This window comes from Aspergillus costaricaensis (assembly GCF_003184835.1).
Source record: "Aspergillus costaricaensis CBS 115574 unplaced genomic scaffold BO79scaffold_2, whole genome shotgun sequence".
NCBI classification, from domain to species: Eukaryota; Fungi; Ascomycota; class Eurotiomycetes; order Eurotiales; family Aspergillaceae; genus Aspergillus; species Aspergillus costaricensis.
This window is the reverse complement of record NW_020291802.1, coordinates 1,238,307-1,254,302: the sequence shown is the minus strand read 5'-3', so window position 1 is coordinate 1,254,302 and position 15,996 is coordinate 1,238,307. Positions and strand designations below refer to the sequence as shown.

Sequence of the window (15,996 nt, the reverse complement as noted above, 5' to 3'; positions counted from 1 at the left end):
GAACAACGAAGCCTTCGAGCCAAGATGCATTTAACACAGCAATAGAGTAAGCCTATACAGGCGGATATCGATGTTCACAACCAGAAATATAGACCCTTGAAGCTCCACTGCCTATTCGAACAGGCATTATGATTTCAGGATGTCTGCAGGACCCTAGAAGGAGATTTAGGCTGTTTCGGGAGATCAATTCGGCTTTCCAAATCGCCCACGGATGCTCCACCGACTAGGCTAAACCCCATCACAGCGGACGTTTCAGGTATGGCAGGGTCTCACATTTAGGGCCTCGGCAGGGTCTCGGCAGGTAATCTTCTTAATAAATAAAGGCTAAATAGCTTCTGCAGAATCATGGGTATATCAGGAACGTCTCCTCCGTCGCTGCAGACCTTCTCTTCTTACTCCCAGCCCCATTGAATCATCTCTCCAAGCCAAGTCTCTTACAACATGCTTACCAAGAACCTTCTCCTCTGCTTCGCCGCAGCTAAGGCTGTTCTGGCCGTTCCCCACGACTCCGTCGTCGAGCGTTCGGATGCCTTGCACAAGCTCTCTGAGCGTTCGACCCCGAGCTCGACCGGCGAGAACAACGGCTTCTACTACTCCTTCTGGACCGACGGCGGTGGTGATGTGACCTACACCAACGGTGACGCTGGCTCGTACACCGTCGAGTGGTCCAACGTTGGCAACTTTGTTGGTGGAAAGGGCTGGAACCCTGGAAGTGCGCAGTAAGTTAACCTCTCTCAAGCTGTTCCTCTAGGGTATTCAGTGAAACAAATGCTCACATACCTCCAGGGACATCACCTACAGCGGCACCTTCACCCCTAGCGGCAACGGCTACCTCTCCGTCTATGGCTGGACCACTGACCCCCTAATCGAGTACTACATCGTCGAGTCCTACGGCGACTACAACCCCGGCAGTGGAGGCACGTACAAGGGCACCGTCACCTCCGATGGATCCGTCTACGATATCTACACGGCTACCCGCACCAACGCCGCTTCTATCCAAGGAACCGCTACCTTCACCCAGTACTGGTCCGTTCGCCAGAACAAGAGAGTTGGAGGAACTGTTACCACTTCCAACCACTTCAACGCTTGGGCTAAGCTGGGCATGAACCTGGGTACTCACAACTACCAGATCGTGGCTACCGAGGGTTACCAGAGCAGCGGATCTTCCTCCATCACTGTTCAGTGAGCTGTGGATGTCCAACTGTGCTTGCAGGGATTGGGTGGATGTGGGAAATGAGTGCGATGGTCCTTGCAAATACTGAGCAGTCGTATGATGTGTGAAACAATTATTTGTTCGCTATCAATGCACTTGTCATCTGGAGTCAATCAAGCCCCCCAGCGTAGTATCCTTCGTACTCCGAGAATAGTACATTACGAAGTATGTCTGCAGATCGAGGCGCACCACTATCCGAGGGATACCTCTTTTGGTCTAGTTGTAGCAGTCTGTGACATTAACGTCAAGGATTATGCGTGCAAGCTACCGTCATATTGTAGCGGTCATTTCGGAGTAGACGACACCGGTTGATCGAGCCATAACTCTATGAGCTATAATTTGAACAGCAGGAGTCCAGACGGTTCCGACCTCAGTGGTTCCAGTAGGCATCTTCTTTTACACGTTAGGGGGTGTCTCAATTTCAGACAACCAGCAATTTTTCACGTTCGGGATGTCCCACTTATCTCTTATGATCCTTCAACACGTCTACCAATGAAAGCCACTTTTTACTATGTAAGTAAAAATCGACAAGCCCGTCAGCGCCATGGACAAGCTTCGCAAAGGAAAGCTCCTATTCGCTTTCCGATAAAGATGGGCGGCCCGCTCTCCATTTCAGGGCGGTGGGTCCAAAGAAGCCAATCATCAACAGCTTACTAAGGGGTTGTCTTGGCAGGCAAATCTCGACGAGATTCAAAGAGACCCACGAGGCAGTTGGCTTCACACCTCCATCAGATCCATCTCCATCATATATCATATATATAAAGTGAAAAGGAGATGAGAAGGGAGCAGACTTACTCACTGTTCTACTACCTTGCTATTTGCAGGTAAAAACGGCCATTTGCCGGATCGTCAAACTATAATCTCACTGTCGAAATTTTCTTCTAGCAATTAGTTGCAGGTTTTTCTATAAAAATAGAAACTCAACCATTCATCATGCAGAGTCCTGGAACCACCGTCGGCACGGTGCTATATGAGACCATGGCTGGAAAGCTGAACCCTAAGCTTCTCCAAGCTCTCAAGGTCTTGGGATTCACCCATATGACGCCCGTTCAGCAACGGGTGCTAACTGAATTGCCAGATTGGCGCAGTGACTGCCTCGTCCAGGCTAAGACTGGTACCGGCAAGACGCTGGCTTTCCTGCTACCTACATTGCACTGTCTTCTTGATCCCTCTATGGCACCGCCTAGAGGGCAGGTCGCCACCTTGATCGTTACCCCTACGCGTGAACTGGCTCAGCAGATTGCCAAGTCATGTGACCAACTGACATCGCAAATGGCAGTACCTCTGAAATGCGACATTGCTGTTGGTGGAACCGCTCGGGCTTCTGCGTTTTCGCGCTTCATGAAGGAGGCTCCCTCTGTTCTTGTAGCAACTCCAGGACGGTTGAAAGATTACCTGTCCGAGCCCGAGGCGGCCATCAAGCTGTCTAACATCCGGACCTTGATTCTGGACGAGGCCGATACGATGCTCGAGAGTGGCTTCCTAGCTGATGTGAAGCACATTATCCGACACATTCCCCCAAAAAGCGCCGGATGGCAGGGAATGTGCTTCTCTGCCACTCTTCCTCCCAAAGTCAGGGACGTGGTCAGTGTGGTGCTCAAGCCAGGCTACAGTAGCATTTCTACTATTGATGAAAACGAAACCCCAACGCATGAGAGAGTCCCCCAGTATCATGTGCTGATGCCGTCTGTGGCAGATTCTTTTACCACTCTTGCCTCCCTTCTTCAGTTGGAAACGAAGACCAGTTCGAAAATCATCGTTTTTGGCGTCACGGCAAACATGGTCAGTCTCTTCGCAGCTGCCTTTTCTCGGGGCTTGACGAAGTTGAGTGTGTTTGAGATTCACTCCCGACTCAGTCAGAGCGCTCGCACCAAGACTACCGCTCAATTCAAGGAAGCGGCTGCCGGAATCCTCTTCGCGTCAGACGTCATTGGCCGTGGCATGGATTTCCCCAACGTCGACTTGGTCATCCAGGTTGGCTTGCCGACCAACGGCGAACAATACGTTCACCGTGTTGGTCGTACAGCCCGTGCTGGCAATGATGGCCGCGCCATCATCCTCCTCACCGAAGCGGAGACCTTCTTCCTGAGAACCAATCGCCACTTGCCCATCCAGCCCCATCCCCAGACCGACGCCATCATCGAGGGAGCTGCCTCGTATGCAGAGACCGTCGCGGAAGCTATGTACACGATTGACGAAGAGAAGAAGCAACGCGCCTACTCATCTTTCATCGGTTTCTTTGCTGGTTCGGGTCTCCTGAAGCAGCTTCGTCTCGACAAGCCGGGTCTTGTTCAGATGGCCAACGAGATGGCTATCCAAGGCATGGCATGCCCTGAACCCCCTGTCATCGACAAGAAGATCGTTGGCAAGATGGGCTTGAAGGGTATTCCCGGATTCAATTATGGACACGGAGGTGACTCGGTTCGCGGCTCGTCTTTTACGCCGCGTGGTCGTCCTGGTGGCAAACGCGATGCCAGTATTGGCGGACCAGGCGATGGCAGTGGGTTTGAGAAGAGGCAGAAGAGTGCCCGCGGCAGGGGCCGTGGACGGCGTGGAGGGGGTCAGAGATCAGTGTGATTGACAGTCACTGGTTACAGTGTTAGCATTCTAGACAGTAGACAATAGACATACCATCGCCCTTACAAATGACTATGACTTTACTTTGAGCAATCTCACAAGCAGGATATCATCCAGACTGTCGGGAACATGCCTAAAGCTACAAGTAATCCTGGAATAAGGTGCATTTCACCATGCAAACTCCCATAAAGAACTCGATTCGTAATTTTCCCTTGGCACATCACAAGCCCATTGTCACGTCACGTTCATCCGCATCGCTTCTTTCTCCTCTTTTTCTCATTGTTCCCCCCATCTCTCTATCAACAAAACGTCATTCCCTTCCTTTTCTTTGTCCTCTGATTCCAGAAGCCACTGCAAACTCTGTTCTCTGCAGCAAAGCGCACAATTACTCTCTTTCGCTATTCGCAAGCCGTGGATGGTACGGCTTGCTCCCACAATCATGGCAGTTGGCCATGAGAAGTTGCGCCTCAATATGAGAACCAGACGTAAATCTCGCTCAGTGAGTTTCAAGGATGTCTTCGTGGTAAATAGGCTAATTATGCCTGATATTGCGGTACAAACCAGAGAGCAGTGCTTCCAGGTCGTACATGCTTAATTGCATATTCTATTTCTATATTAAGCTTTCGCTCAGCCATCTTCATAGATTCTCGCCGGTATCGATATGAAGAATATATATCTATATTGCGGCAATGACCAGAAATGCAGTGTTTCCAAATCATATAAGCTTGACTTCAGATTCCATCTCTCGTCCTGTTAAGCATATCTTATTAACCACTCTCTATCTTGCTACGATTTTCTAAACAGTTTCGGAAACTCTCAAACATTACATTTCACTGATTTATATCTTTCATAGTAACTTTCCAGATTGACGGTATACTCCTCTACGATATACACTGCAAGATGAAATCCAGCGATGCATTTCTCACGACATCGGAAAAAGCAGCTTCAGAATCTTTCAATCATCAATCCCGAAGATCAAAACTGAAGAGAACAATATCTATATAAACAATGAATCAACCACACTAATCTGAAAATCATCATCGCTCACAACGGTCTTCACACCCTGACATCTCCAGCTCCAGCTCCAGCTCTCCTCCAGACAGTATCTAAACAGTTGATCTCGAGAGAATCCCATTCGTCCAACCCAAGATACCACTAACATATAGTTATACCCCACCGCAATCTGCTACCGGTATAATATATATATCCAAAATGTCTGACAGAACCGGCTCCACCAGCACCAACACCAACAATAACAACAAGTCCGGAGGTAGTACCAGCGGCGGAGCTCAGATCACTGAAGCGAAGGCTAGCATCATCACCAGCCCAAGGAACATCAACCAACTGAGTACCTGGGGCCAATCCGCCCGAGACAGACGTCAGGGAGGTAACAAAGGATCTGACAGTAAGGGACCATCTGATTCTCCTTCCAGGTAAAGCTTGTCTGCTGCTATCCTGTCATACCGGATGGCCAAGACTTTACCGACCGACCGACCGACCGACCGAATCCGGTCGGGTTGATGGGAGCTTTTCTTTTTGGTCTGGACCCACATACGAGAGTCTCACCCTGTCTTTTCTTTCTTTCTGTATGATCGCTCCTTTTATCCGTGGGTCTGTCCTTACAAAAGTAGGTTGCAGTGATATTCAGGAGGGTCCCATCGGAGTCTCCACAGGTCGTGGCATCATGGACTTTGATGTTCTTGCTTGCCTTGCCTTACCTTGCTATATATAGTAAGTAAATCCTGTGGATGGGTTCATGGGTACTTAACTTTACTTTGAGTATGTCATTGTGACTATACTATAAGGAAGGGGGTGGCATCATCCGACCGTATACATAGATGCGAAGCAAGCAGTTACGATGAATGAATGAATTTATGAATGGAAATGAAGTCTCCAGTAGTAATGTGAACTACCCGAAAGCAGACATGACACGACATGACATGACATTAGTGTAACATGAAACCACCAGTCCAATCCAGTCACCATGACAGTATTACTAAGTACCTCAGGGGATGGATGAAACAGTGCTGTGCAATAAATCGCTCACTTACTTACATACTACTAGTCAGTTCCGTACTACAATAAGCACCGCCTTGCGAATGCGAACAGTGGGAAAGACTGCAGTGCCCCTGATTCTAAGGCTCTAGCTCCAACCCAGCGATAAATGAACACATTAATTACTATCTATTATACTACTACACTACCCCTGCCCCTGATACTACTAACAAGCTATCAATCCCAGAAATGATCCCCATACCACAAACTAGTATACACCAATGTCCCCACCATAATCAATCACCTGCAGAAAACGATCAAACCCCCATACCCAGAACAAAATCCCTACAGACTATCATCCCAACTATCGATTAAATAATTCCGTCATTGGCTGATATTATTCTCCACTGATTTGATTGACTGACTGATTGACTGATTGACCCGATCGCCGTGGCGTAGATAGACACTTAGTAGCTTTAGTGGCGTGGCGTGGCGTGGCGTGGCAGGGCAGGGCAGGGCAGGGCAGGGCAAGACAGGGCAAGGGCCGTTCTATCCGAACGGGAGACTAAAATCGTTAGCGTCGGGAGGGAGGGAGAAGAATTTCAGGGATTGTGAGTGGTTGCTAGACTAGTTTGTCGCTAGCGTTATCTGTGAGTTGTGTCTGGGCTGTTCTAGAAAATTGAAACCGGTTTGAGTCACTCATTCATTCATTATCTAACTATCTATCTACTTCGTAGTGGATAGTAGGGTAGTGTGTATGATGTGCATGTGATGGCAGGGATTAATTAATCAATTCATTTAATTGATAATTGATTTCTTCAGAACAGGGTTTTCTGCAGAGTACATACAGTAGTATGTACATAGTATAATATGTAGGAAGGATAAATGTTCCGATCGATGTTATATCATTCATTGTGTATAATATTCAAAATTTATATTCGAAAGAGGGAGAGATAATGTAAAGCGTGCATATCCCGCGGGTATTAATTAAGTATTATATCTAAATTATCCATAACAATCATGACATGATGCAAAAAAAACCAATGCTCCCGACTATGCAATCCAATCCATCTAAACACCCATGCTTTGCTTGCTTTGCTTTGCTTTGCTATATTCCGTCCAGCGATTCATTATTGTTGTTGTTGATTATGATGTTTTCGTTCGTAGTGTAATGTTGTGTATAGTGTGGTGTAGTTCAAGCGAAGTGGAAGAACCTATTATTTCATCGTTAGCATCAAATCCCAGAGTCATTGATTTATAGACAGTGGTATGAACATACTTCCTCGAGAATCTAGCCTTCCACTTCTTCTCAGACTTGTTGCTGCTGGCACAAGAATCCAAATGCTCTTGGGAGGCGTTGGTAGACTGGACTTCCTTGGCGAAAGCAGCATCAATGACGTTGCTGTCAACGCTGCGAGGGGTGCTGCAGGCACTGCGGTTGCGACGAGCCTGCTTGGAGCCAAGGCCGTAGGATTCAGGGCCGATCAAGGGATAAGGGATAGTCATTTTGATGGTGGTGGTTGTTGAAGAATGTGGGATAGATAGATTTGTGTGGAGAGGTTTTGGAATGCGATGATGAAAAGAGTAGTAGAAGAAGCTTGCTTTGCTTTGCTTTGCTTTGCTTTGCTTTGCTTTGTTGGATGGATGGATAGTAATTCCAAGTCGCAATTGACGGTACCAGAAGGGAGTTTATATAACTTTTTTCTTCCCTTTGCGAGTAGTACGTACTCTATGACTCCTTGTTCCTGACTTGCGTTATTTTCCCAATTTTCTTTTTCTTTTTCTTTTTTTTTCTTGCTGATCATGCGAACAGTAAACCCGACCCCCCCCCCCATTCCAAAAATAATTTCGACCGTCCGAACGGCACTTTGGATCCGAACGGGCGATTGCAAGGACTAGAACGTGGCTAGCTTGCTCTGCTTTGGGTTTAGTCATGGCGAAAAACGGGAAAGCTACTACTATAGCTAACAAGCAACGCCACCCTTATCAAATCACGCATAGAAGAACAAGGTCTGCTTCAAGTCTAGAAGGAAAAACTTTTCTTTTCCTTTACCCAACACTTTGACCTACACCCAACCACCACCACCACCACCAATATCTTCATGATAGTAGTAGTATCTACTCGGTTAAATCGGCGCGTTGGGTTGATAGATTTTCGCCATTGCAATTATCAATATTACATTATTTTCTTCATAGAATAGTCTCGATCACCAGAACAATCTACTACCAAAGTTGTACGTAACTCAACCCCCAATCCAATCAATCCCCCTCCCTTGAGGAATGCGAATTGCGAGTTGTTGTTGCAACTTGCAACTTGCAACACGGGATCCCGACCGGGAGGGGGAGAAAAAAAAAAAAAAGGTGTGGCGGCAATCGGGTTCACCCAACTACTTACCCCCATTATTCTCGCTTCCCGTCTAGCTGTGTTGTGTATGTACCATGGCAGCTGAAGGGGACAGAACTTTCCGTGCTCAAACTCTAATGTTTAATTCTCCGATTCTTTTTCTGGCTTGCCAGGTCTAGATGTGACACACACACCGTAACTAGATACTTCCCACAATATGACTATACCATCATACACATTACACCGCCCTTAACAATATTGCAAATGCGATCGTCATTCCACACCACCAAAGTACACGTACGTATATTAGCAAAATCGGTCAGAGGCTCCTCATTCCATATTCCATATTCCTTTCTTCATGATGACGAGGCCTATGATGAAGATGATATCCGCCAAGGTACATACATCCCTTATAGACCAAACCACAATAGAAAACAAAAAATGTATACTAGTAACTAGTACTTACGTACTTGATTTACTGGTAGCGAGCAATGCTTAGTCCCTTCCCTTCTCTTTGCTTTTTGCCGATCAAATTAAGAAAGTATGGTCCAGGACGGACCAAGACCGACCACAAGAACCAAGCATGAAGAAGAATGGTAGTCTAGGGTAGGCTTGGTCGACCTGATAATCCGGATAACGGAACGGAACGTAAAATCATCATCAATCAATAATAATAATAATAATCATAATAAGAATACCTAATCCATGAATCACCCGCTGATTAGATGGAACCATACAATCAACACACACACCTTCTATACTTCCTACATGAAACTCAAAAAGTCCGCGGCAAATCGGCACCGGCACGGCACCAACCACGCCAAGCTAAAAAAATGTTTCCCTGTCACGGGGATATTTCCGCCGCCCGGACCTCCTCTTAGTTTAGTTTGATTTCTTGCCAGTTGCAAACTTGCAACAGGTTGCTACATGCTACATGCTGCTACACCCCTCAATTCCTCATGTTCTGGGCATTCCTGTGTAACCAATCAATCGTCAATGGCATGCGACCGTTTTCTTTCACTTGGAATTGTTTTAAGGGGTGATCATCTCATGTGGGATGGGATATAGATCAATTGATGACGACTACTGATCTTCAAACATAATTAATTGTCGTATGAATGATGTTGCTCTAACTATCTACGCGCCGCCCCGATCAGGCGATGTGGATTGGTGGTGTGTGGTGGTGGTGGTGTTGGTGTGATGAATGCTTAGCAGATGAGCTGAGCTGCCTCAGTCTCACCCCTGTTGATCACGCTCTCGCCCTGATTTTTCTTCTTCCTCTTCCTTCGATCGCTCTCGCCTCGTCCCACCGGACGCTAGTATCACTACCAAGTTTCCGACACTGGCTATCTATCTAGTTAGTCTAGCTGGCTGGCCCGCCCGCCCGACCGACCGACCGACCGGCGACACCTGACTGACTACTACTAGTCTAGTTATCTACTGACTGCCCAACCGAATTAACTAAACAGCTCTAGATGGTTCGATTCCATCTCCTCCCTCACGGTCGCATCACTTCTACACACTAGACTAGAGGACTGTGTGTTACTACCGGGAGGCAATATCTTCGAAAAACATCGCATCCAATAATTACTGAGGGATTTTTGATTATCAGTTTCAAAGACGCCGACGAATACCGTCGCTTGGATAAACCCGTGCCGGTCGGTATCAAAGCCATTCGGAATTTCCGTGTTGTTTCATTCTGTTGGCTAAGAAGCACGCCATAATCAATCAATACCCAAAGTCCATTCTGTGGGCTGGAACAAAGCAAATCATAGCAGCAGGTTCGGACTTTCAGATTCTCAACACCGTGTACTGAACATGGCATTTGTCAAGATCCGATTTCTCAATGATCTCGACCGTGCTCCGGCCGCTTTTGTTAATCTTCCCCGTCCAGACTGCAGTGAAGCTCTCCTTCGCTTGCAAGATCAGCTTGTGCAAACTGTTCTCCGTATCCTTCTTGTTTCCTCCGACCACTAGATCATATTCATGGTATTCCGTCTCGTCGCCGAGGACGCTACTGGACAAGGTGCCCTCAGCTTTGCGGTTCGGAGTCACATAGAGATGTCCGTCCGAGTCTTTATCCGTGTCTGTATCCTCCACCAGTTCGAATTCATTCGTAGAGAACAGACAGACGTCGTCGCTGCCGCTGGTCACAATGATTCGTGCGTTAGGGATGCTGATTTCATCGGCTGTGGTGTTTTCGCCCTTGATGGTGATGCCCGTCACTTTGCCGGATTCATAGGTGACGCTGGGGATGGTATAGTCAAGTTTCGGCGGAGGCGCCTTTTCAAATCCGCCAACTAGGTCTTTCGCCACATGGTCGATGAACTCCTGCACCGGGTCGGGAGGTGGTGAGCCCCCGAACAAGTTCACAAACAGGTTGATCAGCATCATCACAACGCCAAGAACCGCGAGCACAGCCCCGAGTATGGGCAAAGCTGTGGCAAACACCCCTGTGACTGTATAGAGTCCAATGGATGAGCCCACCTCCACAATATCCAAAACCACGGTGAGTGTTTGCGAAAGCAGTGCGATCATGTTGATGATCTTTCCTCCCGTTGTCAATTTATCCCAGTCCTGGACCAAACTGCTTCTTGTTAGTGGATACCAAGTAAGTAACCTGCGGAGTGGAGTGACTGAACCGACCTGAAGGTCATTGCGATAACTAATCCAATGCCCAAGAAAGCATTGAGGATCTTGACAGCATTTCCAGATACATTCCACTTAGACACCACATCCTCCCCACCAGCTGGAATATTCTCTGGCGGTTTATCGGCGCCTTCGTTCCAACGTCCTGCATTGTCGCCTTCGGTAGCTGGGCCCTCTGGGAGCACGTGGTCGCCAACAATCTCGTTGAATGTGCCTTCGCCATTAATCTCGTCGGACATCTCAGCGAGCCCACCTCCACTTTCAGAAACTGACTTCTCAACCCCCTGGTTTAGAGTGGCGGTATCTAAGGCGTCCTCTGGAGTTGTGGCAGTATCTCTGTTTTTGTAATTATTCCAGGCATCACGAGCCTGACTGATGCCATTCACAACGGTCTGTATCATCTCCAATATGACCACAGCTTTCTTAGCGTCTTCCATGGTGTCCCAACCTGTGATCAGCCCATAGAGACTCGACGCAAGTTGGAATATGTAATACGCGACCTAGTGAACTTCGATTAGCTCTACCGGTCCGGTCCGATCGCGAAGAGTCACAATGACATACCATTCCTATAGTAGCAATTGGCTTCAGCTTCTTAAGCCCTGGCAGGCTGTCACCGATAGCTTTTGTCACCTGCTCAAAGCTAGCTTCCGCCAATTGAAACAACCTCGTTCCTTGCAAAGCAACCGCAAGGCCTTTGCCTATGGCGGTCAGCCACATCTTCGCTTCTGCAAAGAACACCGCTCCCTTCTCCACGATATTGCTGGCCCTGGCCTCAGCTAATGCAGTTTGATCAAGTCCATTCGCCTTTTCAAACTCTTCTATGTCTTTTTCCAACCCCTTGCGCACATCCTCATCGACGGAAGGATCTCCCTCAAGGACACGTTGAATGAGATCCTTCATCGAATCATGTAACCATTGACCAGCCAGGTCCTCGTCTGGATCAATGTATGGATAATGAATATGGCGCTCACTGGCGAAGCCAACGAAGTATTCGAACCACTGATCAGCTATTCCCTCCGATGGTGCCAATGCGTCAAGGATACAGCACTCGCGGTTGATCACATTTACGCTCTGATAGAAACATCGCATCAATAGAAAGCCACAGTATAAGCGCAACGCTTTTACTTACGCCCTGGATAGGATGTGCTAGATACGTCAACATTCGCCCCTTATCCTTCAAAGCGGCGTAAAGAGTGCAGGCCCACTCCGTCGGGTTATCGTCGAGATATTTATCGAGTATGTCTTTATTAAATTGTCGAACAGCTTCAACAGAAGCCCGGCGGTTGATTTCTGCATATTCCTTGGACTTTGCAAGACACTTATCACCCTACAAGAGATAATGAAAGCGCATTAGAATTCTCTCATTCATCAGAGATTTGTTATGTCGCATAATACTCACATTTCCGTCCCACCAATACCGCATATTCTTCTTCTCCTGCTCTGTGAACTTGTCTTCATACTTGTCATAACGCATCACCGACTGACATAGAAACGCCGGGGCGTACTTCTCTCGAAAGAATTTCCGCAAGTCTGACGGGAGATTTTCCGCCAAACTCGAATCTAAGTTTGTGGGCTTGGCCTGGCCTGTCAAATCTTCGCGCTGATTGTCATCCATGTGGTAGAACATCATCGATTTGATGAATACTTGGGTCATGTTATGGATCCGTGCCGCGATACTTGGTCAGCTATGGAAACCCGGTCGTCCTATTGGTCATATTTAACTTACTGCAACCTCATCATAGCCATACGGATTGAGAAGTTCATCAACAGTAGGCTCTTGCAACAGATGCAACTGTTCGGTCACATCTGCTGGGTGTAAGGCCGACGTGACCGATGTCGGCGCAGTCAAGTTCGCACAATCCGCAAACGCTCTAGATGTCTTCAATCGCATATCATAGATCTCGGAATCATCAATGTCGGAAGTCCCACAGATGTAATGCCTGCATATGTTAGCACATGAAGCAAGACATATGGCACAGGTAGCTACCAACCTATCTCCTTTTGTGTCACGCATCAGAGGGTTATAGTCGAAGATGGCGCCCTTGACAGTGCGGAGGTCCACATCATAGTCAATATAAAATGACTGGAAAAGAATCGGAAGAGTGATATCGATCCCCAACTGGGACTTGAAATTCACATTCAGAGTGTTGACGTCCATTCCAGCATCGGAGATGAAAGGCACGACGCTTGCAAGGTTGAATTCCACGGTTGCTCTGGTCCTGCCGTCATCCAGTATTACCTCCCAGCTATCATAAAGCCTCTCAAACTCTCGATTGTATTTTTCGTTAAGTCGATCTCTGAGCTCGTCAAGAATGGGTACTCTCGTTTCTGTGGTCTGGGATCCATCAGGTGGGTACAGAAAACCCCATTGCACGTCCATACCGGACATAGGATCCTTCGGTTCATCTATTGGTTCATCCGGTGCCCAAGTGCTCTTGTCGTATTGCATTGAGACTGTTATAACGGGTATGTATTCCCCTTCATCGTCGCTTTCAGGTTCGCCCGCTTGCCGCTTGGCGTGAAGCAGCTGGATGTTTTTTGCTACGCTTTTGGGCAATGCCTCAAATGCTTGGACGTCCTTCTTTGAGCAATCTTCTGGTGCATCTGTGGGAGAAATGAGTACCACACCCTTACCCGACAGCCCGTGAGAGTAAAGTGATAGAACCCCATGTTCAAACATATTTTCTTGAACTCTGCGTGTCCATTGAAACGTTCTCCTATGGTGGTTCACCTTGCATCTCATCTGAGGCACGTCATTTATAAGAATACAGTCATCTATGACGCTCAAGTCGGGCAGCGTGTATGCCGAAGGCAAGTTGGAGTCGCCTATTGCTAACAGCGAAAATCTCCTTTGTATCCTGTCCAGAGGCACACCATTGGGTAGTTGTCGAGGGTTGTATTTCATCGCTTTTAGCTGGTCACTTGGAGAGACCAGGGCCGGGAAGATTTCGGACCGTGAAATTAGGCCTTCCTCTCTTTTCCCATAACTTCCAAAGAGTTCGAGATTCAGTCGCTCATGGATAGCTTGAATGTCGTTCTTCGTGAACGTCGAACTGAGCTCGTGAAATGATGCAAGAAGTGAAATCCGCTTCTTCGGTGGAAGGGCACGAAGGGCACGGGCCGCGGCTTCCACAGCTCTCTAATGAATCAATTATAAGGACGAATCAAAGATGGTAACAAAATCCGGTTGAACTTACGTTGGGATCATTGATGGCAAGAAGGTAACCGTTTGCGTGATGCGATTGCTCGCCTGCCCACAGTGACACGCTGTATACGTTTTGCTCTGTTTTGGGGCCCACTTCTATGGAACTTATTTCCACTGCCTCGTACTTAAAGTCATCGGGGTTGCCAGCCAGGCGATAAATAACGTGTCCCCTTCTCAGCGGTCCAATATGGGCATGTGGACAACTCGCTTTGGCGGAACCTGGGTCTACCGCTCGAAGTCCAGTAGTAGTGTAGAACACCTGCGATGGTGTTGTAAAGGGCTTTTCACCGTCTGTCAATCCATCAGTTAACTTAATACTTCCGTAATTGTCCATATATGTGGAGCTTACTGAAGCCGACCGAGCACACTTTCAGAGACTTTGACGCCACGGTGCCATACCCCTCGTGGCTATATCGCGGCGGCTTCGTGGACACAAGGAACCGGTTGTTGTTAGCAACGGCCTCTATCTGCTTTGATTCACTTCGAGAAAGATTCAGGTTCGTTCCAGATAAGAGACTAGATTGTAATTCCACCGGTATAAGCGGAGATAGATTCCTAGAATTCGAGTCTGTAGCTATATCATTAAAGTTAGCTCTGACCTCATTCCATAATGTCCACATAAAAGTAGGCCGGGATGGGCGAGCCTAACCCTTGTTGACCCAGTCTGTTAAAGCGCCAGTATTACGTTCTCTCCACGCGTTGCGTACACCATCACGCCAATTCTCGGACATGTTGTGGTAGAAGGTCGTGTAAAGCTTCTCGGAGTAGCTTACGAATTCGTTGATGATGGCGGCTTCGTCAATCAACCTCTTCAGACTTGCTTGGATGCTGTCGAGATACGGGCGAAGTTCTGGAAACGAATCTGTATCAATCGCAGCCATTACTGCCTTGTAGAAGAAGTTCAGTGCATCGAAAGTCGACAGCGAGCCTAGCACAGAACAATATGCCATTGTCGCGGCTATACCACAGTTCTTCACAATGTTATCTGTCTCCACTTCATCGCGCCGTTCCTGCTCATTCCATGTCACAAGAGACCAGGCATGGAGTGCTTTAAAGCTTGGTCTGTCTTTTGAGAGCAGTTTGAATATGTCAAGCCATGCAGTTTTGTAATACAGATAGTCCGCGACCAGAAGGATCGAAATACTAAACAGATGATCTGACCTTGTGGGATCAGTCAAGGCAAGATTGATGATGAAAGATTTGGTTTGTATTCTGTTGATGAAGTAATCTGCGAAGCCGGTAGTGTTTGTTAGCTCCATGAGGCTGGGATGGTCATTGCTTTTGAATTTAGTGTTGAGATGTTCGGCAAGACACATCGACATGAGGCCTCGGAGTACCCCTGGGGTAAAGATAGGATAGATGAGGAACTGAGATCAATGGGCTCCATGTTAGCTACTGCTGAAGCATCTCGCAGCCATAATGAAGTAATAGTCTGACCGGTGCAAGTTGCGCTGCCATAGCCACCTGCCAATAGCCATCATCATCAATACTCATGAATTCGGTAGCAAGGAACCAGTTCCCCAGCCTGCTGAAGTCATTTCCTGTGTCCATGCCATCAAGCTCCTGGTTGTGACTTTCATCACCAGCAGGATATGGTTGGTCAGTGCCAATGTACTTCCTTAGACTCTTGAAGTCACTATTCCAGCGAGCTCGGAAATGAATTCGGCGGACAAATCCATCAAACGAGATAGCAGGGAGTGTCTTCAAATCCGCCAGAAGGTCCTCCCAGATAGCATCGAAGTCGACGGGCATGATCACTGAGTATCCTATGATTTGGTCCGAAGCAGGACTAATGCATGTGTGAGTAGGACTGAAGTCGAAGTCAAGTAGAATTGAAAGACAGAGTAGCAAACCATCAATCTGACTCAACGCGCCATGAGAGGTAATGCGATGAGAACATCTTTCTGATCTCATGCTACTTGAAGTAGCATTATCTTCACATTACCTTAGAATGTAATACTTAAGCTTGACATCACCCACATGATCCACAACCTCTCAGGATTTGCTGGAACA

At 47.5% G+C, this 15,996-nt stretch overlaps 5 protein-coding genes across 5 annotated transcripts; 3 read left to right on the top strand and 2 right to left on the bottom strand.

The window, feature by feature from the left end:
• Window positions 1-409: 409 nt before the first annotated feature.
• BO79DRAFT_26493 (glycoside hydrolase family 11 protein) lies at window positions 410-1,322 on the top strand. Its single transcript, XM_025686847.1, has 2 exons — window positions 410-719; window positions 787-1,322. The coding sequence occupies exons 1-2, from the start codon at window positions 442-444 to the stop codon at window positions 1,184-1,186; spliced, it is 678 nt and encodes a 225-aa protein (XP_025544576.1). The 5' UTR covers window positions 410-441; the 3' UTR covers window positions 1,187-1,322.
• A 629-nt stretch (window positions 1,323-1,951) lies between these two features.
• On the top strand, window positions 1,952-3,790 carry BO79DRAFT_242386 (DEAD/DEAH box helicase; the record flags this gene model as incomplete). Its single annotated transcript, XM_025685203.1, has 1 exon — window positions 1,952-3,790. The coding sequence occupies exon 1, from the start codon at window positions 2,147-2,149 to the stop codon at window positions 3,788-3,790; it is 1,644 nt and encodes a 547-aa protein (XP_025544575.1). The 5' UTR covers window positions 1,952-2,146.
• Window positions 3,791-4,833: 1,043 nt separating this feature from the next.
• Window positions 4,834-5,614, top strand: BO79DRAFT_206630 (uncharacterized protein). Its single transcript, XM_025682014.1, has one exon. The coding sequence runs from the start codon at window positions 5,003-5,005 to the stop codon at window positions 5,225-5,227; it is 225 nt and encodes a 74-aa protein (XP_025544574.1). The 5' UTR covers window positions 4,834-5,002; the 3' UTR covers window positions 5,228-5,614.
• A 1,222-nt stretch (window positions 5,615-6,836) lies between these two features.
• On the bottom strand, window positions 6,837-7,460 carry BO79DRAFT_284300 (uncharacterized protein). The gene is made up of 2 exons (XM_025688237.1): window positions 7,065-7,460; window positions 6,837-6,999 (listed from the first exon to the last, which is right to left on the bottom strand). Exons 1-2 carry the CDS (start codon window positions 7,289-7,291, stop codon window positions 6,981-6,983), a joined length of 246 nt encoding a protein of 81 aa, XP_025544573.1. The 5' UTR covers window positions 7,292-7,460; the 3' UTR covers window positions 6,837-6,980.
• Window positions 7,461-9,632: 2,172 nt separating this feature from the next.
• Window positions 9,633-15,735, bottom strand: BO79DRAFT_284299 (uncharacterized protein; the record flags this gene model as incomplete). The annotated part of the gene is made up of 11 exons (XM_025688236.1): window positions 9,633-10,716; window positions 10,776-11,278; window positions 11,340-11,849; window positions 11,908-12,105; window positions 12,178-12,378; window positions 12,505-12,718; window positions 12,770-13,917; window positions 13,976-14,274; window positions 14,333-14,557; window positions 14,633-15,350; window positions 15,421-15,735. The coding sequence occupies 11 exons, from the start codon at window positions 15,733-15,735 to the stop codon at window positions 9,921-9,923; spliced, it is 5,127 nt and encodes a 1,708-aa protein (XP_025544572.1). The 3' UTR covers window positions 9,633-9,920.
• Between the last annotated feature and the right edge of the window lie 261 nt (window positions 15,736-15,996).